Source organism: Callithrix jacchus, chromosome 5 (assembly GCF_049354715.1).
Source record: "Callithrix jacchus isolate 240 chromosome 5, calJac240_pri, whole genome shotgun sequence".
In the NCBI taxonomy this organism is placed as follows: Eukaryota; Metazoa; Chordata; class Mammalia; order Primates; family Cebidae; genus Callithrix; species Callithrix jacchus.
In genome coordinates, this window is record NC_133506.1 from 67,629,099 (window position 1) to 67,653,732 (window position 24,634).

The following is a 24,634-nucleotide window of genomic DNA, read 5'->3' on the forward strand; positions in this document are numbered from 1 at the left end:
CAGTCATCACCGCTTGCTGGAATATAAGCTCTAAGGCAGTGGACTTGACTAAGTGCAGTGTCTCCAGCAGGCAAAGCGGCTCCTGGTGCACAGCAGATACTCAGTAAATGTATGTGACGAACGCCTGGCCCTACCTCGGTCCTGCTCATAGAGCTTCCGGGCTGTCCTTGGCCTACAGAATAAACACCACCCTTAGCTCAGCGTTCAGGGCCTTCCTGGACCTCCCGCACCTGCCCTTCATGTGTGTACCCCAGCGTACATCTGTCCCTCTGGACGCCAAGCCTCAGGGTTGCCACCCCTGTTGCTTAGTTTATTTATAATTGACAAATCATAATTGCATATATTTATGGGGTCCAGCATGATGTGTTGATAACCCTGTTTTACAAACCTTCCCCTGCTTATATATATGTGTGTATGTATAGATATATTATATGTATATGTATATAATACAATATAAATAAAATATGTATGTATATAACAATATATACATATAAAATATATGTATAATTTATATATATTTTATACACACACACACGTATATTTTTATTTATTTATTTATTTTTTAGACAGGGTCTCGCTCTATTGCCCAGGCTGGAGTGCAGTGGCGTGACTTCGGCTCACTGCAACCTCAGCCTCCTGGGTTCAAGCTATTCTCCTGCCTCAGCCTCCCGAGTACCTGGGATTACAAGTGGCTGCCACCTCACCTGGCTAATTTTTTATCTTTATTTTTAGTAGAGACAGGGTTTTACCATGTTGGCCAGGCTGGCCTGAAACTCCTGACTTCAAGTGAGCTGCCTGCCTCGGCCTCCCAAAGTTCTAGGATCCCAAAGTGCTAGGCAACACGGCCAGCCTTCCTCCTCCGATATTTGGCTTGTGCTGTGCCTTCTCTCCACAGTACTGTCCCATTTCATCATCTCAATCCCTTTCCAGGAAGGCTTCTCTGAAAAGCCTCTCCCCTGCTTCGTCACTGTGCCCTTCTCTGACTGGCCATCAGTGCTGGGGTCCCCCTCCACACTGGAGCACCGCCAGGGTGGGGTGGGGCTGAGTCACCCCCACGTGGATGCTGAATCTTCACAGTAATTGATTCAGTTGCTTCACAGTGCAAGCCTCGGTCCTGAGCCCACAGTCCGGAGCCAGGGAGAAGTGGGTAGGAGATGGCTCTGACTTGCCCCCAGGCTCCACACACCACCTGCTCCCTCATCCACCCCACTCCTTCCTTCTCGAAACATTGAAAACTGGTATTTCAGCTTCTAAATGTCAGTTCCAGCCGGGAGAGGCTAGCACTCACCCAGGTCTTCCTCAAAGGTAAATTTGCAGAGCAATTAAATCGTCACTTGCAGAGTCAGGGACAGGCCCTGGCTGAGCAGGACCTGCCCAGCCCACCTGGCCCTGCCTGTGTCTCCCGGGTCCACCTAGAGAGGACACCTGACCCAGCTGTGCGGGGGCTGCTGCGGGGCCTTGGGAAGTAGTTCTCTGTTTGCAGAGGGGCCTGCGGCACACCTGGCTCATCTGGAGCTGCGGATGAAGGGTTTACTCAGCAGCTAATGCCCGATTACGCTGTGGGAAAAACCAGGCCCTGCCTTAGGGTGCCAGAGGGTGAGGGGGACTGGCTGGGCAGGCCTGATGCTGCCCCCCGGGGGGCTTCAGCTGCCCAGCAGGGGCCAGTGTGAGTGAAAACTAGGGTGAAGGGTGAAAGACCTCGAACTTCCAAAGGGCTACAGGCAAAACACACACTCTCAGATTCTGCAGTGCCTTTAGGGGACCTCAGGGTCCTGTCCCTGCTATCCTGAGGAGTAGCAAGTCCCAGGAGGGGCAAGTCTGCCCAAGGCCACCCAGCAAGCAGGGCCACTCCACATCACCCCCTCCTCCTGACACCCTCCATTCCTCTTGGCCTGGTTTCCGTGGGCTACGCATATGGGCTGCCCAAGTTTCAGTTCTAACTAGGGCCTGGAAGTTATTTGAGGGCAGCAAATAAGGCCACAGCCAAGAGGCTGCCGGCAGGAATCTAAATCAGGAGCACCTACTCCACCTGGCAGCCCTGGGGCCAAGGTGCACACTGCAGACAGGCAGCATGTGGCCCAGGAAGGCAGGTTCCGCCTGGCCTGCCCACTCCCTTGAACAGAGACCACCCTGGGAGACCTCCTGGGATCTGCCCGACTCCCAAGTTGCCTGGCTCTGGAGGGGGCGGGCCCTTTAGGTACTGCACAGCCCGTTTGATGGCTCCTTAGCATATGAAAAGATGTGACTTGAAACAGAAAAATGCATAGCAAACCTAGAGGGGACACTTCTGTAGGCACAGATCAAACCGCCTGATCCCACCCCTGCAAGACGAGGTGGTGGAGAACAAGCCGGTCAGCCAGCCCAACTGCAGAGAACAATTTAATGCTGAAAACACACCCAGTTGCACCCCACACAGCTCCACCTCCAGGAATGTAGCCTTTGGTGATATTGGCAAGTGCATGACATGATGTGGCAACAACGTTGCGTGTCATAGCAGAGGCTGCCGACAACACAATCTCACTAGAAGTCAGGGAAAAGCCACATGCGAAGTCCCCACAGCCAAGAGGAAGCCCGACCAGGCTTCTCCTGGCACCCGCTCCAAGAATGACCATCAAGGTCAAAGCAGGGGCAGAGGGCACTCATCCTCCTCCCGCTTCCGTGTGGGAAAAGATCACAGATCTCGGCTCCAGATGTGTGTCTGCACGGACGGTCTTGGGAAGCACACACAAGAAACGGGGAGGATGGGAAACAACAGGTGGGTGGGGACAGGGTTGGAGGCTTTGCTGTGGACCTTTTGTACCCCTTGAATGATGCACTATGCACATTTTTATTCAAAAAAATTAAAAAGGGCCGGGTGCAGTGGCTCACACCTGTAATCCCAGCACTTTGGGAGCCCGAGGCAGGTGGATCACGAGGTCAGGAGATCAAGACCATCCTGGCCAACATGGTGAAACCCGATCTCGACTAAAAATACAAAACATTAGCTGGGCGTGGTGGCGGGTGCCTGTAATTCCAGTTACTCAGGAGGCCGAGGGAAGAGAATCGCTTGAACTTGGGAGGTGGAGGTCATAGTGAGCCGTGATTGCACCACTGCACTCCAGCCTGGGCAAGAGAGCGAGACTGTCTCAAAATAATAAATAAATAAATAAATAAATAAAAAGATACAAAAGCCCCCCAAGGAGGCTGCACTCTGGGTACCTCTGTCACCTGCAAAGTGGCCTCATAGGAGGTGCTGGGGTCAGGAGCCTCCCGGCCCTCTCTTTGTTGGGGATTGGGAGAGGTGGTGTTTTGTGTGCAAGTGGAGGGGGTCCAGGCTAGCATGCTCACCGACTGCACTGCTGAGGCTCCCCAGCTCTGAAGTGTCTGTCTGCAGTGAGGGAGGAGTGTGGGAGAGTGGGGGTGGCGGTGGGATCGCCAGTCCCTGCCGCCCTTTCTCCCTCCCCCTGCAGATTTGCAAGCTTCAGGACTTAGGCAAATGACTTCCTTGTGGTTTCCAGCACTAAAGAGCTTGCAGATGCACAGACTCACAGGGTGGGGAGAACACAGGTCTCTGGGGTGTCCCTTCTACCCACAGGCCCGACCCACCCTGCCACCCAGCTTGTGGCCAAGAGCCCACCCCTGCCTCTTCTGTGAAGGGGAAGGATGACTTGATGTCTGTGACCTCACTAAAGACTCACAAACAACGCTGGGAGATGGGTTCTATGGTGGCCTCACTTACAGTGAGGAAACTGAGGCACAGAGAGGCAAAGAGGCTGAGCCAGCATCGAACATCTACGAAGGGGCAGGGCCAGGCTTCAAAGCCTCTTCAGCTCCACCCCAACACCTGTGTTAGGACATCTGCGCCTCCTCCTCAAGCCACGGCAAGCGTGAGGCAGGAAGGAACAGCTGGCTCCCCTCTGTTCACCTCATGACTTCTGGAGCCCTGAAAGTCCCCCAACCACGACCACTGATCTGAGCGAACCGCCTTCTGGGGACCCCAGGAGCCTGGAGGCAAAGCTGAAATAGCTGCTGCCAGCTGACCCAAACTTCCAGACAGGTGCCAACACCAGGGTTCCAGAGCCTGCGGAACTTGTGATGCTCTTGTACAGATGGGGAAATTGAGGCCTAGAGAGGAGCGGGTACCCAGTGCTGGCTCCACCACCGACTGTGTGACCTCGGGCAAGTGGTTTAATGTGTAGGTCCCTCCGTTTCCTCCTGTATAAAATGGGGATGACAACAGTCCTTCCCTTACGGAGTTGTTTTGGGGCAAGAAATGAGATAATAGGTGAAAAATGCTGAGAATAGTGCCTGGCACATAGTAAGTGCTCAGTGAACATTAGCTTTTATTATTACTACTATCGAGGCCCAGAGGACCCAGGGGAGCTCAGCAATACCCCTCCCCAACTTTCCCTATCACACCCAACACACATCCACCCTCTGAGGGCCAACACACCACATCAAGCCCACAGCCTTCCCCATCACCCCACACAGACCCACCGCGGCCAGGGCACCCCAAGGTCTCAGCTAACCAAAGAACTGGTGGGGAAGGCTGGGGCTCCTCCCTCCCACTCCGTTTCTCCTCTGCTGGACCAATGAAGACATGATGTCCCCATGGAGACAGGCCTTGCCTGGAGTCCCACAGAAGCAGAATTTATGCAATTCCAGGGGCAGGTCAAGGGCTAGGAATCAGCATTCCGAAGCTGAGGCTACAGCAACACAGAAGAGGCAGTAGGACCCCAGATCTGCCTGCCTCAGCCCACCCCAGCCCACCCCAGGGTCAGAGGCAGACCAGGCTGCCCGGCTCCCCTGCAGCAAAGCACAGCCTCACTGCCAAGTCACTAATGGGGGATATTAAATAATATTTATCTCCCCAGTTCCTCCCACAGCTCAACTAAATATAGCAACTAATTTTTTTGAAAAAGGATTTCTGCTCCAGAAAGATAATATTTATATAAGAGGTGGGTTTCATAAACCAATACAAAACCCAATAGTCCTTTTCTGACAGTTCTTCCTAATTTCCGAGCTAGCCTAAGTCATAGGATCCCAGAGCTGGAATACCTTCCCCTCTGGCTGGCTGGGAACACCAACAGGGAAAGAATCCAAGTCCCCAAAGGATGCAGACCCCGGCTGCACCCCAGAGATGGTGGGGACGTTTCTCCCGGGACTGCTCACACTCTGCCCTGTGCTGAGGGCACGAGCAAGGGGTGGCAGGTCCTGCCTGAAGGGACGTGGGGAGGGCATCTCTATCTTCTACCCTCATGGGACCTCCAAATTGCCAGGCCACACTAGGACAGTACCCAGTGGCACTCAATGTGCCTTTTGGCAGAAAAGATCCCCACTCACCTCTGAAGGAGATGACGAAGAAATGCTACCCCTCCACCCGAACAGCAAGGGCCTGAAGTCTCCCTCCCTGCTCAGAGACGGGAAAGGCCTCCCTGGCAGCTCCCCGAGGCCTTGATTCCGCCACCTCAGGAAGGTGGGACTCCCGCCTCAGCAGTTCAAAGCCCCCACCGACTCCACCAGCCACATCCGCTTCAGAAAGAGGAAGACCTGGGGTGGGGGGTGGGGGTGGGGGCCCCAAGGCCGCTAGCTGAGGAGAGGCACCTTCCCGGGCGTTTTCTGGAGCTCTCAGGGGAGACCTGGGGCCAGCTGGGAGGCTGAGCCTGAGTCTGCGGCCGGCGACGGACGGGTCAGCGCTGCACCTGCAGAATGCCGGCGGGGGCGGCGCGGCGCGGGGATGGAGTACGATCCAGGATGGGGTGGAAAACGCTCACAAGGTGGACGGGGCCGTGGTGCAGGTGGGATGTCCGGGAGGTGTCAGGCGCAGGGGGTACCAGGCGTCGGGTCTCCCAAGCTGGAACCCGCCCCCAGCCCTCCGCGCCCGCGAAGGTGTCGGCCTAGCCCCGGGTGCTGCAAGAGCATCGGAAGAGGTTTCCGGAGCCCTCGCTTCCTGCCCGCCCGCCCGCTGGGGCCGAGAGCCGGGTGGGGAGAGGACCGCTCCGTCGCCGGGGACAGGAGGGGAAACTGAGCCTGCCGCGCGCGCGGCCCCGCTCTCCTGCCAGGCCCGCGCGCTCACCGTTGGGGCCGTAGCGCTCCCGCGCCTCGGTCACCTGCTCGGGGCTCAGGCCGCCCTCGGCTGTCACCGAGAAGTGGCGCAGCACGTCGGCGGCCGGGAGCAGGTGCGCCGCCTCCATGCCGCCCGCCCGGCCCTGTGAGCCGTCCGCACCGTCGAGGCCGCCTCTCCGCCGGGCTACAGCGCGGAGCGCGGTGGGCTAGGGCGCGTGTGGGCGCCGCGAAAGGCCATGTCTGCGCTGGGACCTTCCCCAACGGCAGTGGCGGCGGCGGCCCCCGCCCGGGCCAGGATGCTTCGCCCGGGGCTCCCTCCCCGGGGCGGGGCGGCGCGGGGCCCGCCCCCATCACACCCTTTCCGGCCGCCCTCCCAGCCCGCCAGCCAGCCAGTGCGGCAGAGGGGAAACTGAGGCCGCCGGCGGGGCGCGCGGCCCGGGGCGGGAGGTCCTGGTCCGGGTCCGCAGAGCTGCTGGGGTTGGGATCTGTCCGAGAGCGGGGGCGGGCTGCGGAGCGCCTGGCTCTGGGCTGCGAGTCGCCTTTGAGGTCTCCCCGGCCGGGGCACCCTGCTTCCCAGCTAGACTTCTGCGAAGTGGATTCAGAGGGAGCCCAAAAGCCTGTGAGAAAGCGGGGCTCCTCTAGAGGAGAGTGCTGGGTGTTTTCCTTATTTGGCGTTTCTTTATTCTTTCTTCTTTTCCAGTCCCCACCCAGGGGGTGTTCTTCCCCAGAACCTCTAGCAGGGAACCGGCGCAGAAGAAAGTTCAGAAAACCCGGCTGGTTACCCTAGACTCACGCCGTCACCCCAGCAGGAAATGTGACCAGGGAGCAGGGGTGTGGCTCCCCAGAGGGGCCCGAGGGGTGCGGTGGGGGGCTTTCCCCAGGGCTCCCAGGGGACTGACCCCGGCCCAGGGAGGGCGAGGGATGGAGGAGCCACTATTCCAGCGCTCCCCCCGCTCCGGGAGTGCCTGGAGTAGCGGCTTCGGGGCAGAGGAGGAAGTCGCAGGAAGGCAGAAACCACGCGCCAGGCCAAAAGGAGGAGATAGGAGAACAACCTGATCGCAGCTCCCTCCAGCTTGACTCAGACAGCCTCCCCCGCGCCTCGGCCTCCACCTGCCTCCCCCGCGAACTGGGCTCTGCGTCTAGAGCCTCAGCCTCTGCCACCCACCAAGGCTGCACCGGGTCACAGATGCCAGGATTGAGCCCGCACAGCTGGCTGTTCAAACCCCAAACCCTTCGTGCCCCGCAGCCAGGAGCTTTCCGCCCCTACAACACAGCCCCACCCCGCCGCCCACTCCTGAGAGCCTCAACTTCCAGCCTTGCCTGGAGCGGCTAACCCCCACCCAGATCATGCACACCCCAGCTTCTGTGCTCTTCCTCCCGGGACCGGACCGGGATCTTCCTCCTTTCTGCCTCTCAGAGCCTTCCTGAGCAAAGACATTCCCTGAGGACTGGCTGGAGAAGGGTTCTTCGTGGCTTTTGGTTGGTGGTCCAGGTGGATACTCGGTATCAGCTGCACCCCAGCCTGCTGCTGTGGAGCTAGAGGAATGCTGGTCTTCTGGCTGTGGCTCCTCCCAGCCTGCTATTTTATGTATTGTTTTCATTATTATTATTTTTTTCTTTTTTTTCCGACGGAGTCTTCCTCTGTCACCAGACTGGAGTGCAGCGTTGACATCTCAGCTCACTGCAACTTACACCTCCCCGGTCCAAGTGATTCTCCTGTGTCAGCCTCCCGAGAACCTGGGATTACAGGTATCTACCATCATGCCTGGCTAATTTTTATATATATATTTTTTAAGAGAAGGGGTTTTGGCTGGGCGTGGTGGCTCACGCCTGTAATCCCAGCACTTTGGGAGGACGAGGTGGGTGGATCACGAGGTCAAGAGATGGAGACCATCCTGGTCAACATGGTGAAACCCCATCTCTACTAAAAATACAAAAAATTAGCTGGGCATGGTGGCGCATGCTTGTAATCCCAGCTACACGGGAGGCTGAGGCAGGAGAATTGCCTGATCCCAGAAGCGGAGGTTGCAGTGAGCTGAGATGGCATCATTGCACCCCAGCCTGGGTAACAAGAATGAAACTCCGCCTCAAAAAAAAAAAAGAGAGAAGGGGTTTTGCCATGTTGGGAAGGTTTGTCTCAAACTCCCGACCTCAGGTGATCCGCCCACCTCAGCCTCTCAAAGTGCTGGGATTACAGGCACGAGCCACCACGCCCAGCACAATTATTATTTTTTTGAGATAGGGTCTGGCTCTGTCACCCAGGCTGTAGTGCAGTGGCATGATGACACCTCACTGCAACCTCCACCTCCCGGGCTCAGGCGATCCTCCCACCTCAGCCTCTGGAGTAGCTGGGATTATAGGTGTGAGCCACTACGCCCAGCTAATATTGTTATTTTGGTAGAGACAGGGTTTCACCATATTCCCCAGGCTGGTCTCAAACTCCTGGATTCAAGCAATCCACCAGCTTTGGCCTCCCAAAGTGCTGGGATTACAGGTGTAAGCCACCGAGCCACCCTCAGCCTGGCATTTTAGATCTCAAGTTCGATATTCCCAGATATTTCCACCCGATCCCTTTCTCCCCCACTGCTGTAGTCCACACAATCCCAACTGTATCCCTAAGTTGCCAGGAAAAATGTCAGCCAGGACGTGACTGGACAGAGCCTCGAAGTTCCCCACTAGACCCCTTTCCCAGTCACGCAAAGCCCTAGGCCTGCGAGCAGCTGGGAAACCCTGGCTCAGCCCTACATGCATCTCCTGGTTTGACTCCTTCTCTGCCAGCCCTAGGGACCTTAACCCCAGCCTCTCCCACTCCACCGAACCCTCAGTTATGAGTTGGTATTTGCTAGAAGGCAGGGCCAGAAGGCCTGAGTGTTTGCTCTGGCAGCCATGCCTATGTCCCCTTTCACCAGGTCACCCCACCCTACCTCAAACGACCATGGCAGGACAAACAGCTGCCAGCAACTGGGGCCATCGCCTGGCAGCTCACACACCTGTCAGCATGCCCACCTGCTTGACTGGCCCTGTCACAACTTCTGGGCACTCCTCCACGCTCCCGCAGCCTGCTACCTGCCCCGTGGCATGGGGCCCTCCTCATTATGCTGTTTTCGCGCCTGGACAGACAAACAGCTGGTGGCCAGGGTGACATGGTCACAGTCAGTCTATCCAAAGGGCAGGCCTGCCTTTCCCACCTCCCAGCTGCCAGGAACCGGGAGATCCACGCCTGGTACCTAGACACGGCTCTTTCCACCTCCTTTACCGGACAGAGGGTGGCAGAACATACCACCTATCTGGCAGAGGCCTGTCTTCCCGCCTTGCCTGAGGGCACCGGGTGGGCGTGAGGAAAAAGAGGTCTTCCCTGGAATGATTTATTTATTTTTACTTTGAGACGGAGTTTTGCTGTATCGCCCAGGCTATAGTACAGTGGTGTGATCTCGGCTCAGTGCAACCTCGGCCTCCCAGGTTCAAGCGATTATCCTGCCTCAGCCTCCCGAGTAGCTGAGATTACAGGCACCTGCCACCACACCCAGCTAATTTTTGGATTTTTAGTAGAGATGGGGTTTCACCATGTTTGCCAGGCTGGTCTCTAACTCCTGACTCAGGTGATCCGCCCACCTCGGCCTCCCAAAGTGCTGGGATTACAGGCATGAGCCCCTGCACCTGGCTTTTCTGGAATGATTTAGACACATGGAGAAGAGGGTGTTGCAGGCAGACAAAACCAGCCTGAGTTGAAGGTGAGAAATCTCAGCCATATGTCGGGGATGGTGATTCAATCCCTTAGAGTGAAGGGGATTGAATCATAAGGAGCAGAAGTGCACGGACCAGGAGGGTAGATTAGAGAGACAGGGCTAGGATACTGCGAACCTCAATTGTCTGTGTAATATCCCAGGTTTTGTACTGAAGGCCTTTAAAGCAATGGAGAGATGGGGCCAGGTTTGCCTGCTACAAACAACCCCCATAGAAGCTGGTATGGAGAAGAGATTACAGGGGAGAGCCATGGCTGAAAGGACTGTGGGTCGGGGGCCAGGGACATGCGCCAGCACCCGATTTCCCTCAGGCCTCCTCAGGGGAGGAGCCTCTCAGCTGTGGAGGGAATACCTGTGATTATTTGTTTCACACATTGCCCCCAGTTAATCCTCATAATAACACTGGAGGAGTATTTGCTTATCCCCATTCAGAGCTGGCTTCATGGGCGTGCAACCTGCATAGGTCACCTGTTGTCAGAAGGACCCTCTGCTTGATTTTTGTTGTTTTCTTAGAGATGGGTCTCACGGTGTTGCCCAGGCTGGATTCCATCTCCTGGACTCAAATGCTTCTCTTAGCCCTGCCTACTGAGTGGGCAGGACCACGGGAATGCACCACCACACCCGGCCTACCATCCGCTTGGTTTAACACTCTGCAACTGCCATCTTGAAATTCTTTTTTGAGACAGAGTCTTGCTCTGTCACCCAGTCTGGAGTGCAGAGGTGTGATCTCAGCTCTCTGCAACCTCTGCCTCCCGGATTCAAGAAATTCTCCTGCCTCAGCCTCCCGAGTAACTGGAGGTTACAGGCTCCCGCCACCACACCCACCTACTTTTTTGTATTTTAGTAGAGACAGGGTTTCACTGTGTTACTCAGGCTGCTTTTGAACTCCTGAGCTCAGGCAATCCACCCACCTCAGCCTCTCAAAGGGCTTGGATTACAGGTGTGAGCCACCGCACCCGGCCTTGAAATTCTTAATACAGTAATTTTCTCATTGAACTTGTGCTTTGTAAGTGAAGCCTGATGGGAAATGGAGCATGCAGTGAGTGCAGGAGGCCTGCCTAGTCTGCTGTCTCTTTCACTCACATGCTCCCTGTGCTCCGTGAGCACGGAACTCTGGTAGACTCACGATTCGTGGGAGTTCAGTGGACTCAAATCAAGTCTGGGGGAATGTGTTACATCTGCAGCTGAGCAAGCGGGGGTGCTGACAGCTGAGAAGGCCCACTTTCCATTTGACCCCGAATTTGCTTCATGCAGAAAGAAGACAGTACAGTCGACCGGGCACAGTAGCTCACACCTGTAATCCCAAGACTTTGGGAAGCCGAGGCGGGCAGATCATGAGGTCAGGAATTCGAGACCAACATGACCAACATGGAGAAACCCCGTGTCTACTAAAAATATAAAAATTGGCCAGGTGTGGTGGCACGTGCCTGTAGTCCCAGCTACTCAGGAGGCTGAGGCAGGAGATCACTTGAACCCAGGAGGCAGAGGTTGTGGTGAGCCAAGATCACGCCATTGCACTCCAGCCTGGGCAACAAGAGTGAAACTCTGTCTCGGAAAAAAAAAAAAAAAGAAGAAGAAGAAGACAGTCGTGTTCTGTGAAACACGAAAGGTCTGGGATCCCTGTCATATCATTTCTTATTCACATTACTTCCTTGTATTAAACAGCCACTCATGTTCAACATGACACAGAAGAAAAGGAAAAGATAAGGCAACCCATGGTTCCTTTTCCTTTCAGCTCCTTACTCATCAGTAAAGCAAAGACAGAGGGTGTGGGTAGAGTGTATTCATATCCACAAGCGAAATGGAAACATTTCATGTACATCATTTTCCTGTTCTGCTCAGCTACACACTGAGACCTGGTAATTTTAGTGATTACACAATATGAGTTAAATGCTCTTCATTTTGCATCTAAAGCTGACATTGCACAAAGTAAAGATACATGATACAATTTCATGCAAATAATTAAAAATTTTAGTTCTTCTTTTCTTAGAAAATTAATTTGTAGGCTAGGCGTGGTGGCTCATGCCTGTAATCCCAGCACTTTGAGAGGCTGAGGCAGACGGATCATTTGAGGTCAGAAGTTTGAGACCAGCCTGGCCAACATGGTGAAACCCTGTCTCTACCAAACATATAAAAAATTAGCCTGGTGTGGTGGCACACTCCTGTAGTCCCAGCTACTCAGAAGGCTGAGGCAGGGCAATTGCTTAAACCTGGGAGGTGGAGGTTGCAGTGAGCTGAGGTTGTGCCATTGCACTCCAGCCTGGGCAAGAGTAAGAGTCTGTCTCAAAGAAAAGGAAAAAAAGAAAAGAAAATTAAATTGTAGATTTTTTCAAAGCACTGTGACACGTTGAGAGACACTGCACAAGAAAGGAAAAGTTTTATATTTGAGCGCCTTGAATGACACTTTTCTCCCTGTTTTAAATTTTATTTTAAACATTTTTTTGAGATGGGGTCTCACTCAGTTGCCCAGCAGGAATGCAGTGGTGCGGTCATGGTCCACTGCAGCCTCGAACCGCTGAGCTCACTCCATCAGCCTCACTTTCCCTTCAGCCTCCCCCGCCCCCCTCCCCACCAGTAGCTCGGTCTGCAGGTGCACACCACTGGTTAATTATTTTTAAAATTAGTTTGTAGAGGCGGGTCTTACTTTGCCTAGGCTGGTCTCCAACTCCTAGGCTCCCAGGATCCTCCCACTTCAGCCTCTCAACGTGCTGGGATTGCATATGTGAGCCACCGCATCTGGCCCCTCTGTTTTTTAAACGAAGGGTCCCCGTTTTCATTTTGCACTGGGCTCCACAAATTATGTAGCCAGTCTTCTTCCCATTTAACAGATAAGAGCCTGAAAGGCTGTGAGGGTGCTCAGCTGGGATTCAAATCTGATCTGACCCCAGAGCACAGGCTCCTAAGCAAACCCCCGCCTTCCTGTCAGGGTCTTCCAACAGTGGCTTCTCGGCTCACTGCAACCTCTGCCTCCCAGGTTCAAGCGATTCTCCTGCCTCAGCCTCCTGAGTTGCTGGGATTACAGGTGACTGCCACCACACCCAGCTAATTTTTGTATTTTTAGCAGAGACCGGGTTTCACCATGTTGGTCAGGCTAGTCTCAAACTCCTGACCTTGTAATCCACCTGCCCCTGCCTCCCAAGGTGCTGGGATTATAGGTGTGAGCCACTGCACCTGGCCAGGGTCTGCTGTTTTAAGACCTACCAGCAACATTCCTGTCTTCAGACTTCTGGTATAGCAAGATTGCTTCCCCGAGATGATGCTTTCATAACTCATTCCTCTTCTCCAGAACTTTCCGTAGCTCCCTAGTACTGGAGGATAAAGTCCAGACTCTTCCAAATTCACTGGCCTTGCACATTCTGGCTTCACCCCTTTGTTCATGCTGTTCCCCTGGCCTTGATTTCTCTTCCAGCTCTTTTCCCTAAAATCTGGAAACTCGCCGGGCACAGTGGCTGATGCCTGTAATCCCAGCACTTTGGGAAGCTGAGATGGGCAGATCACAAGGTCAGGAGTTCGAGACCAGCCTGGCCAGCATGGTGAAACTCCGTCTCTACTAAAAATATAAAAAATTAGAAAGACATGGTGGTGCGTGCCTGTAATCCTAGCTACTTGGGAGGCTGAGGCAGGAAAATTGTTTGAACCTGGGAGGTGGAGGTTGCAGTGGGCCAAGATCGAGCCACTGCACTCCAGCCTAGGTGACAGAGCAGGACTCTGTCTCAAAAAAAAAAGAAAGAAAAATAAAAAAAATCTGGAAACTTCATTTCACTGGCTGCACCAACCCTGTGTATTCACTCTCTTCCCTGCAGGCTTGGCTAACTCTGAATGAGACCCCTGCGGAGGCCCCCAGAGATGAAGGCCTCCCTCCTCATTGTACACAAGGGGAAACTGAGGCCCAGGAAAAGGAAAGGACTCAAGCAGGGACATGGAGCCAGGGAGGCTGAGGCGGAGCTTCGACAGGAGCCCTGGGCCCAGGCGTCCTGGTCTTTGTGTGTCAATGGCTTGCCTCAGTTTGGCTGCTGGGTTAGGACCGGGACGGTCTCCTCAAAAGCCAGGGACTGACCTTAGGGCAGCCCACCTCAGGGGGCTCTACCCCTGTCCTGAGAAAGGGTCTTGCTCCAGAAAAGTGAAATGGAAGTTTGAGCCACTGTTCAGGAGATGAGTTATGTTGGAATTTGGGAGAACTAGGGGAAAGGGAGGAGGGCAGGAGGCCTGGGCTCTGCCCCCCTTATCCTAGCTTTATTCATTCAAAAATATTTCTCGGTTGGGCGTAGTGGCTCACACCTGTAATCCAGGCAGGTGGGTAACCTGAGGTCAGGAGTTCGAGACCATCCTGGTCAACATGGTGAAACCCCGTCTGTACTAAAAGTACAAAAATTAGCTGGGTCTGGTGGTGGGCATCTGTAATCCCAGCTACAGCCTGTAATCTGGAGGCTGACACAGGAGCATCGCTTGAACCTGAGAGGTGGAGGTTGCAGTGAGCTGGGATTGCACCATTGCGCTCTAGCCCAGGCGACAAAAGCAAAACTACATCTCAAAAAAAAAATTATCCTTTGGGCCTGGTGGCTCACACCTGTAATCCCAGCACTTTGGGAGGCCAAGGTGAGAGGATTGCTCCAGTCCAGGAGTTTGAGACCACCCTGGGCCACATAGGAGACCTCCATCTCTACAAAAAAAAAATCTAAAGATTAGCCAGGTATGGTTGCCTGTGGTCCCAGCTACTAAGGAACTGAGGTGGGAGGATCGCTTGAGCCCAGGAGGTCAAGGCTATGAACCACGATTGTGCCACGGCACTCCACCCTGGGTGACAGAGCAAGACCCTATCTCTAAAAAAAAAGTTTCAAGGACCCAGCATGCCCCAGGCATGACCCTGAAGAGATGGTCCTTGTCCTCCCCATGCCCACACCTGAGAAAGCAGCACATAACCACACCCAGCAACCTATCACAGTGTGGCCAGTGGTGCCTTGAGAAGATGCCAGGTAGAGGAGGTCAGATTTCTCCTAGTCAGGGAGGTTGGGAGGCTTTTCTGGAGGAAGGGATACTTCTTCTGAAATCTGAAGGCACAGGGGAGGGAATAGTGTTCCAGGCTGAGGGAACAGACTCTGCGAGGCCGACCTGGCTGTGAGGTCTTGGCAGTGCCTGCCCACGTTTGGACCTGAGCCCCCTTTCTCACATGTCCATGCTGACAGTGGAAATGGCAGGGGCAGTGTCTTCCCCCAGAGAGAACAGAAAGCAGTGGCAGGATTGCCCTGCTGCTGCCCCACCTTGGTTTGTAATCGGTTTGAGTCAAAATCTAAACAGCCTTGTAGGCTTGGGAACCTCACCTTCTTCTTGTTCAGGGTCCCCTGGGCCTGGGGAGCAGGTGTCCCAGGTGTTCTGGAGACTTGCTGCTGAGGGGTGAGCCACCCGTTTGTTGGTCTTATCTGATATAATCTGAGCATTGGGTCTGCTGTTTTACGCCCCCACCCCACTCCCTATTTGACACCCCCCCAGGGGAGGGGCAGGGGAAGACCTCGGCTCCCAGCTGTTCAGAGTGGGTGACATTCCCATTACCTTGCCCCGACCCCAAGTTCTTTCGTTGTTGTGTTTTGGGCCTCAGGACCCCTGTGCTAGTCTCTGATGCACCTGTCATTCTTGCTGTGCCAATTCCCTGGCCTGGAGCCACCTCACATCTGGCTCCTCCAGCCTCTCCCTTTGCTCTATGATGGGTCCCCAGAGCCCTGAGACTCCCACCCACCCAACTCATCAGCTCTGCCCTCAAAGCCCACCATCCAGCCCTCAAGGCTTTCCCCTCCAGATCCTTACCCTACCCTCACTATGGTAGCTACACTGAGCCACATCCAGCTCCTGCACACATTGGGCCACGCTGAGCCACATCCAGCCTCTGCACACAGTAGGGGGGGGCCACACTGAGCCACATCCAGCCCTTGCACACAGTAGAGGAGGGCACACTGAGCCGCATCCAGCCCCTGCACACATTGGGCCACACTTAGCCACATCCAGCCCTTGCACACAGTAGGGGAAGGCACACTGAGCCACATCTAGCCCCTGCACACAGTAGGGGAGGGCACACTGAGCCACATCCAGCCCCTGCACACAATATGGCCAAACTCAGCCCCTGCACACAGTAGGGGGGTGCACACTGAGCCACATCCAGCCCCTGCGCACAGTAGGGGGGTGCACACTGAGCTACATCCAGCCCCTGCACACAGTAGGGGGGTGCACACTGAGCCACATCCAGCCCCTGCACACAGTAGGGGGCTGCACACTGAGCCACATCCAGCCCCTGCACACAGTAGGGGGGTGCACACTGAGCCACATCCAGACCCTGCACACAATAGGGCCAAACTCAGCTCCTGCCCACAGTAGTGCCACACTGAGCCACATCCAGCCCCTGCACACAGTAGGGGGGTGCACACTGAGTCACAACCAGCCCCTGCACACACTCGGAGGGCCACACTGAGCCACATCCAGCCCCTGCACACAGTAGGGGAGTGCACACTGAGTCACAACCAGCCCCTGCACACAATCAGGGGGCCACACTGAGCCACATCCAGCTTCTGCACACAATAGAGGAGGACACTGAGCTATATCCAGCCCCTGCACACAGTAGGGTCACACTGAGCCATATCCAGCTCCTGCACACAGTAGGGGGGTGCACACTGAGCCATATCCAGCCCCTGCACACAGTAGGGGGGTGCACACTGAGCCACATCCAGCTCCTGCACACAGTAGGGGAGGGCACACTGAGCCATATCTAGCCCCTGCACACAGTAGGGCCACACTGAGCCATATCCAGCTCCTGCACACAGTAGGAGGGTGCACACTGAACCATATCCAGCCCCTGCACACAGTAGGAAGTTTCTAGCTCTGGGGCTGCCCATGCCTTCTGTCTGCTTGAAACACCTCTCCGTCTCTCAGCCAGCTAATTCCTACCCATCCTAAAGGCCTGTAGCCCCCCAGTCCCTGAGGTCAATAGGGCCCTCTTGCACTCCCTCCTGTGACTCCCCCAGCCCCTGCTGTCTGCCTAGTTCCCCTGTCTGGCAGCCACCTCACCTGACTTGCTGCTCCCGAGAGGTGTCAGGGGTGTTTGCTGAATGGCTGAGTCAGGTGGGAACATTCTGAAGCCTCTTCCTGGGAGTGGAGCACACTCTGGCCTCCTGGGGCCCGGGGAAGTGGGGACGTGTGGTCAGCAGGGCCCAGCAGGCACCCAGGGCGCCAGCCAGCCCAGGACACCTGCACCATTGCATTTTGGGCCATGGGGACCTGCCTCCTGCCCTCTAGCCTCCACCTCTACAGGAACTCCCTGCACAGAGCGGGGCTGGGGCCCTGGGGCCAGGCAGCTCACTCCTCTGCTCCTTGAGGCAACTTCCTGTCCTCTCCCCCATATCTCCCCAGCCAGACCTAGGAGAGGAAGCCGCCATCTCCCTCCCAGAGGCAGACAGAGACACTCCCGGACCTCAGGAAGAGGGCAAGCCATGTGAGGGTGGGCTCACTCCTTTGGGCCTTCCTCCTCCCTCTGCTGCTCCCAGGCCCTCCCAGGTAGCCACGCTGCCACCCTCCTGCTTGGGTGCCTTCGGTGACTCCTTCTGTCTCCCTAGTTCAGATCAACTCTGCAGCTTGGCTTTAAGCCATCTCGCCAGCCTCACCTCACACCCCTGCTCCCACATCCATCCCTGGCACCTTAGGGTCCATCCATTGACCTATCTTCTCTATACTTCCAAACTTTTCCATGTTTGTGGTTACCCGTCCTTATCTGTACATTTCTAAACCCTCAGCATTTTCAAAGCCAGGCTTCAGTGCTGCCTTCTCCAAGAAGTCCTCCTTGATTTCTCAGGAGCCAGTCTGACTCCTGAGCAGCCAGCCCCTTGGTGCTCCTCACTCTTACCTCCAGCATCCACACTGTGTGTCTGTCCAGAACAGGTGCTGCATCGGAGTCATCACGAGGCCTCTAAGGCCAGCCCAGTGTGTGAAGGTCACTGTAAAGTTGCCCTCTAGGTGGGGAACGCCCTGAAGCAGAAGCCGTGGCGTTTGTGGCCCTCACCACTGCATCTCAGGTCCTAGCACCTGGTCCGGCATTTCTAGCCAATGCAGTAAGACAAGAAAAAGAAGCAAGGTGCAAATAACTAGAAAGCGAAAGAACAGATGAGCATATCTACTTTCATAAGCGTGTGCCGTCCTCCCCATCCAGGAGATACACCAGACAACCCATACTGTATGAACAAGTTTGTGTTTTTTTTCGAGATGGAGTCTTGCTTTGTCACCCAGGCTGGAGTGCAATGGCACGATCTCTGCTCACTACAACCTCTGCCTCCCAGGTTTAAGTGATTCTCCTGCCTCAGCCTCCCAGATAGGTGGGATTAGAGATGCCGACCACCACACCTGGCTAACTTTTATGTTTTTAGTAGAGATGAGGTTTCACTGTGTTAGCCAGGCTGGTCTCGAACTCCTGACCTCAGGTGATACACCTGCCTCAGCCTCCCAAAGTGCTGCAATTACAGGTGCCCACCACCATGCTTGGCTAACTTTTCTATGTTTAGTAGAGACAGGGTTTCACCATGTTGGCCAGGCTGCTCTTGAACTCTTGACCTCAGGTGTTCCACCCGCCTCAGCCTCCCAAAGTGCTGGGATCCCAGACGTGGCCACCGAGCCCGGCCAAGCACAGGGTTTGAAGTCTGAGAGAGGGGCTGGGATTTGCCAACGCCACACAGAGGGTTGTGTTTTCCTGCTTCCCTGACACAGTGTCAGGCGCAAATACACAGCGCTAGTCTTGTGCTGCACCTATTGGCACCCTGGCAGTGAGGCCAGAGGCCCTGCCTGGCAGGGAGAGGGCTCCAGCTGTTCCAGATCAAGCCCAACCAGCCTGCCACCGTGTCCTCAGCTGGAAGCGGGTTGTTAGGGCGAAAGACACAAAACCCCTATTTGCCTTGTAAATGGTTACACCCACCCAGCTTGTAAGCCTTAAGGCACAACTAGAAAAGGCATTTTGAAAGCTGGGACTTGCTCCCTGGTATGGGGAAGAGGCTGTTGGCTTGGGGAACAGTTGAGGGCAAGTGGTCAGGCCCTGAACCTGGAGGGCCAGCCCTGCCTCCTGTGTGCAGGGGTGGGGGCAGGGCTGCTGGTTCACCCCAGAGGGTGCCCCCAGGCCTGGGGCTGGGTGAGGGTGGCTGGGCAGTCCTCAAGCCGGGCACTACCCTGGCTGTGGGAGTCTGGGAACAGCCTTCCCCTCTGAACACAGGGTCACTCTGAAGTCGGGGTGGGACAGACAGCGTCTGGAGGTTGTAAGGTCCCTGGCCACGGGGATAAAGTGGCGGGAGAGGGGGCCTGGCCTTTGCTCTCAGGCTCCGTTTGTGGGTGCCCAGTGCTCCTTGCACCCTCTGCCTGTGGTCCCGGTTTCCCTAACAACCCCAGACTGTTGTTGACCCCTGGGGCCCAGCCATCTGATTTCCCCTCCTCCGTGCCCTTGTGGGTCTTCTGGTTGGGCAGTGCCAGGCCTCCGCCCTGTGTTCCCTGCGTGGGCAGCCTGCCCAGCTCCCTGGGGATATCCTGTCATTGTGGCCCAGAGCCTTGGCCCGGTGTCTGCCAGGTCAGCCACAAGTGCTCTGGGTTCTTTCCAGGTCTCCAGGTGGGGCCCAGGAGCCCAGAGAGGTGGGGGAAGTTGGCAGAGGCACCCAGAGCTTCAGCATGGCAGGACTGGGAACTGTGTCCCAGCCACCTGACGCCTGGGCTTTGGCCAGCCTCTGTGGCAGACGCACAGGCGGGGCTCTCAGATCCATAGCTGGCCCTGCAGGTGACCTTGGCGTGTCCTCTATCTCTCTGGGCTTCCTCTCTGAGGCCATAACTTATGGCACACCCATTCGGGGCCCAGCGGACCCAGAGGCTCTGTAGGACAGGTGTGAGGGGTCACTCCTGGAGTGGCTGGGTGCTGGGAGTTGCTGAGCCTTAGGCTGCCCTCTGGACCCGGTGGGGGTGCGGGGTGGGAGGGAGCTTCAGCTGGGCTCTGTGCCCTGGCTTCCAACAACCAGACTGCATGAAAATGTTCACATTTGCAAGTTGGCTTCCATTTGTCTTGAATTCCCACCCCCTCATTTGCATATCCAAATCAGCCTGGGCCCTCCTGGGTCAGCCCACCCCAAAAGCAGCACTTCCAAAGGCAGCTGCTGGGTGGAGGGAAGGAGGGTGCCGGAGGGAGTCTGCCCTGGGCCCCCACAGCCCTCTCAGCTGTGAGGGTGTAAAACAGCCATAGTCAACACATTGGCATCCCAGCTGCCGCAGGCTCGGGGCTAGTGCATTGCTTCATCCTCAGAAGCCCTTAGAGCAGGTGCTATCACACCCAGTTAAACAGGGCCATATGACCTGTGCATGGGAGAGCAGAGGTTTCAGTGCAGGCCACGTGGCCCACAGCCTCTGTGCTGTACAGAAAGAGGCTGGAGTGTCTGTCCCTGGTCCCCAGACAGTGCAAGTTCTGACTCAAAGCCCCCGCTTCTGAGCACTGAGTTACTCATATAGCCCTGAGGATGGGCCTGGGGCCTCTTTGGCACCCAACATGCCCTCAGCACCCTCTCCAAGGACCCCGAGGTACCTATTAGTCACCCTCACCTAGGTTAAGCACCTCACCTGAGAGGTCTGTCGGCTTTGGTCTCAGCTCTACTGTGTGACCTTAGGGGAATGACTCCACCTCTCTGAACCTCAGTTTTCTCACTGTGAAATGGACAGCACAGTTGTCCCAGTTCCACAGGGTCACATTATCAGTGCCACCTAAGACGGTAGACACAGGGGCTGGATACTGTGGCTCACACCTGTAATCCCAGCACTTTGGGAGGCTGAGGCAGGTCAGGAGTTCAAGACCAGCCTGGCCAACATGGTGAAATCCCATCTCTATGGAAAATAAAAAAGTGTTAGCCGGCCATGGTGGTGGACGCCTGTAATCCCAGCTACTCAGAAGGTTGCAGCAAGAGAATCCCTTGACCTGGGAGGTGGAGGTTATAGTGAGCCGAGATCGTGCCACTGCACTCCAGCCTAGGTGACAGAGCAAGACTCCATCTCCAGAAAAAAAAGAAAGAAAATGGACACAGAGTGGCCACATGGGCCCACTGGGCTGCTGATTCTCCGTGCCCACCTTTTTCTTGCAGCCACTTCTAGGGATGTAGCTGGGGTTAGGCCTCTGTTCCCCAGGACACTCCCGCTCTGATCAGACTGTCTGTGACCTGAGCAGGAAGCTAGCCAGAGGCAATACCCACCCAGATCCTGGAGGCAAGAAGCCAACAGGCGGGAACAAAGAATTTTCCGTGGCTCCACTGTTCATGAGGAACTGCCACTCTTCAGGGCCTCAATTGCTCTTTCACCCTCTTCTCCTTCCCCAGATTTCCATCACTGGTGATATTTACATTGGAATTATGCCCAGGACTTCAGGAACCCAGCATGGGTAAGTGGAAAATAATACAAAAGAAAAGAGGTGTGTTTTTAAAGGCAGGGTCGGCAAGTTTAAACTCTTAGTTTTAAAGCACATTACAAAACAGTGAGCATCAAAACCAAATGGTTTTATGTTTAAATCAATTCAGGGGGCTTCTGTCAATTGCAAGTCCCTGCTGAAAAGCAAAGATAAAGATGAAAATGAAGATGAAGATGAAGAGAGGGAAGGCCTCTCTTCCCTCCAGAGGCTCAGAGTCTGCGGTGGTGGGTAAGCAGCAGGTACCTAGTCATATGTGCTAGCTGAGAGCACTCTCTACGGGAACAGATCTGGGATGAGATCCTTGCCAGTTACCAGCTGTGTGATCTCTGGCAAGCTACAAAGTATATGTGAGTGTTGGTTTCGTCATCTGTAAAATGGAAGTAATAATACATCCCACCTCAGTGGGGTTTGTGAGTTTGAGAAGAGACCTGACAGTGGCAGCTGGCAGTGCAGCAGAGATGACAGCCCTTTTGCTAATGGAAGCCTGAAGCTGCTCCAGGTAGCAAAAGCGCCAGGCCCGGTGCATGAATCATGAGTGGGCTAATCCGTTGACAGCGAAGCCTTTCTCTCTGCTGGATACTGGCTTTCCCAGCTTCCCTGGCAGCTAAGGGTGGCCATGTGACCCTCCTCTGGCCATTGAGTTATAAGAGGAAGTCTGCTGGACTTCCTCAATAAAATACAGAGGCGGAAGCCTTTGCTTTCCCTACTTCCTGCCTGTGATGAGCTTCTGAAGCTGAAAGTCCAGCAGCTGTTTTGTGCCCACGAGGCCTCCAGCTTGAGGATGTAAAACCCTCACACGGAGGATGGCCGAGCAGGGGGATGGGGGCATTGCTGAGCTGCAAAATAGCCTGAGATTACTGACTTCCAGACTTCTTGTTCTGAGAGTATCTTCTTCTTATTATTATTATTTTGAGATAGGGTCTCACTCTGTCTCCCAAGCTGCAGTACAGTGGCACAATCTCGGCTCACTGCAACCTATACCTGCTGGACACTGGCAGTCCTCCTATCTCGGCCTCCCAAAGTGCTGTGATTACAGGCATGAGCTTCTGAGCCTGGCAGAGAGATGATCTTAAAAGCCTTTATTTGCTGGGCCTAGTGGCTCATGCCTATAATCCCGGCACGTTGGGAGGCCAAGGCAGGCGGATCACAAGGTCAGGAGTTCGAGACCAGCCTGGCCGATATTGTGAAACCCCATCTCTACAAAAATACAAAAAATTGCCAGGCACAGTGGCTCACACCAGTAATCCCAGCACTTTGAGAGGCCGAGGCAGGCAGATCATGAGGTCAGGAGATCGAGACCATCCTGGCCAACATGGTGAAAACCCGTCTCTACTAAAAATACAAAAAATTAGCTGGGCGTGGTGGCGCGTGCCTGTAGTTCCAGCTGCTCGGGCGGCTGAGGCAGGAGAATTGCTTGAACCCAGGAGGCGGAGGTTGCAGTGAGCTGAGATCGTGCCACTGCACTCCAGCCTGGCGACAGAGCGAGACTCCGTCTCAAAAAAAACCAAAAAACAAAAAGTTAGCCGGGTGTAGTGGTGTGCACTTGTAATCCCAGCTACTCGGGAGGCTGAGGCAGGAGAATCACTTGAGGTTGCAGTGAGCTGAGATTGCACTACTGCACCCCAGCCTGGGAGAAAGAGTGATACTCCATCTAAAAATAAAGCCTTTATTATTCAAAGCAATTGGGTTCTGGGTGGTCTACTCCTTCCAGCTGAACACACCCGAGTGCTATAGACCCTTAGCACCCCGCTTGGCACTCGGGAAATGCTCATTAAATACCAGCTGTGGCATCACAGAGATGTCACAGCCTGGTCGCCTTTATTTCTGTGCTCTGCAGGTAGACAGGAAGTGAGGAGGGGAGAGTCTGCGGTGTGGGTGACCCCACCTACCTTTCCACTCTATGGCTGGGTGTGGTGGAGCCACGGCACCTCACAGGGTACAGATGGCTTCCGGCACAAGATCCACTGAAGAAACCAAATTCTACTGGGCTCAGCGAGGCTACTGTAACTGACAGGTGCCGGCATCGTGCCCCCACCTCTTCCTGGAGGTTTCAAGGGTAATTCCGCGCACTCCCAGGCCTCATGCTCCAACTCTGGAATGGTGGAGGAAACATCGTGGTGTTGTGTTTGAGTCAGAATTGCCAGAGGTGCTCGTTACCCCACTGGATGGAGCAGCTGAAGGAGAGCTGACAGGTGGCGGGGCTGACCCCACACTAGAGGTTCCTTACTGAGAACAAAGAAAGACAAAGGGAGAAACTTGGCCTCCGTGACCATTATAGTCTTAATTTATGAAGGAACACTGTATGCCACAATGGACCCTCCTGTGACTTCATTCAGTGTTCTAGCCCAAAGTTAACACAGGCTTGGGAGGGAGATGACGTCTGAGGAGGTGGCAGCATTCATATGAAATGTCAGTGGAGGTTACACCGGGCGTGGTGCCTCACGCCTGTAATCCCAGCACTTTCAGAGGCTGAGATGTGCAGATCACCTAAGATCAGGGGTTTGAGACCACCCTGGCCAACTAAAAATACAAAAATTAGCCGGGCATGGTGGCAGGTGCCTGTAATCCCAGCTACTCGGGAGGCTGAGGTAGGAGAATTACTTGAACCAGGGAGGCAGAGGTTGCAGGGAGCCAAGATCATGCCATTGCACTCCAGTCTGGGCGACAGAGCGAGACTCCATCTTACAGTCAGGGACAGAGCCACCAAGAGGAATACATTTGGAGTCTTGGCCCCTAAGGCTTTCTTTTTAGCTTCTCAGTTTGCAAATATTCTGTAGTTTTTGTTTTATTTTGTTTTTCTCAAGGAGGTAGAGCTGTGTAGAGGTGGGAGTTAGGGGCACGGGCCCTGCTCTCGATTTGCCTATCTGAGCAATGGGAACAATGCCCAGCTCCACCTCCCCTGATGTTGCATGGGTCTGTGGGGCGAGCTCAGAGTGCAGAGCCTGTTGGTGAAAATGCATTGTTCCAGGCGTCCTTGGCGCCAGCCATGTAGCTCTGCCCTCATGCAGAGAAGGGCACCTGAGTGCGCAGATGAGGAATGGGAGGGCCTTGAGCCATCTTGCCCAGTCCGCGAGGTGCTGATGGATGCAGCGTGCAATGCATCAGACATCTCAGAGACAGAGAGACGCATCGCCAATCCAGCACCCTGCAGAGCTATCAGGAAGCCGATGGTGGCTCTGCACCTCCCCCTGTGAATGGCAAGGCAGTAGACCCCAGGGTGTTTGACCGGGAAAGGGCCTCTGAGTCACCTCCGCCCACCTCCCCCTTGTACAGTGGGAGATGAGGCCAGGGAGGCTGGGACGGCTTCCCAAGGTGACAGGCGGGGCCATGCAGAGAGGAAAAGACTCAGCATTGAAGAAACAGGCAGCGCTGTCGGAAGGACGCCAGTGAAGGTGAGTGA

General features: G+C 55.1%; 1 protein-coding gene and 1 long non-coding RNA gene across 9 annotated transcripts in view; one reads left to right on the forward strand and one right to left on the reverse strand.

Annotated features, from left to right (window-relative positions):
• The window catches only part of ATP2A3 (ATPase sarcoplasmic/endoplasmic reticulum Ca2+ transporting 3), a 37,389-nt gene extending 31,073 nt beyond the window's left edge, over nt 1-6,316 (reverse strand). For 4 of the 8 annotated variants that reach the window (XM_035299498.3, XM_035299497.3, XM_035299496.3 and 1 more), the window contains exon 1: nt 6,056-6,316. In XM_035299498.3, the coding sequence (XP_035155389.2) occupies nt 6,056-6,173 (118 nt within the window). In that variant the 5' untranslated portion in view covers nt 6,174-6,316. Of the gene's footprint in view, nt 1-5,322; nt 5,450-6,055 lie in introns of those variants that run through there. The other 4 variants (XM_078372518.1, XM_078372520.1, XM_078372519.1 and 1 more) reach the window with 1 other exon arrangement.
• Nucleotides 6,317-7,672: 1,356 nt separating this feature from the next.
• Nucleotides 7,673-23,189, forward strand: LOC118153677 (uncharacterized). Its single transcript, XR_013535445.1, has 4 exons — nt 7,673-7,794; nt 21,146-21,207; nt 21,344-21,462; nt 23,072-23,189. It is a non-coding gene; the product is annotated as an uncharacterized LOC118153677 (long non-coding RNA).
• The last annotated feature ends 1,445 nt before the right edge of the window (nt 23,190-24,634 follow it).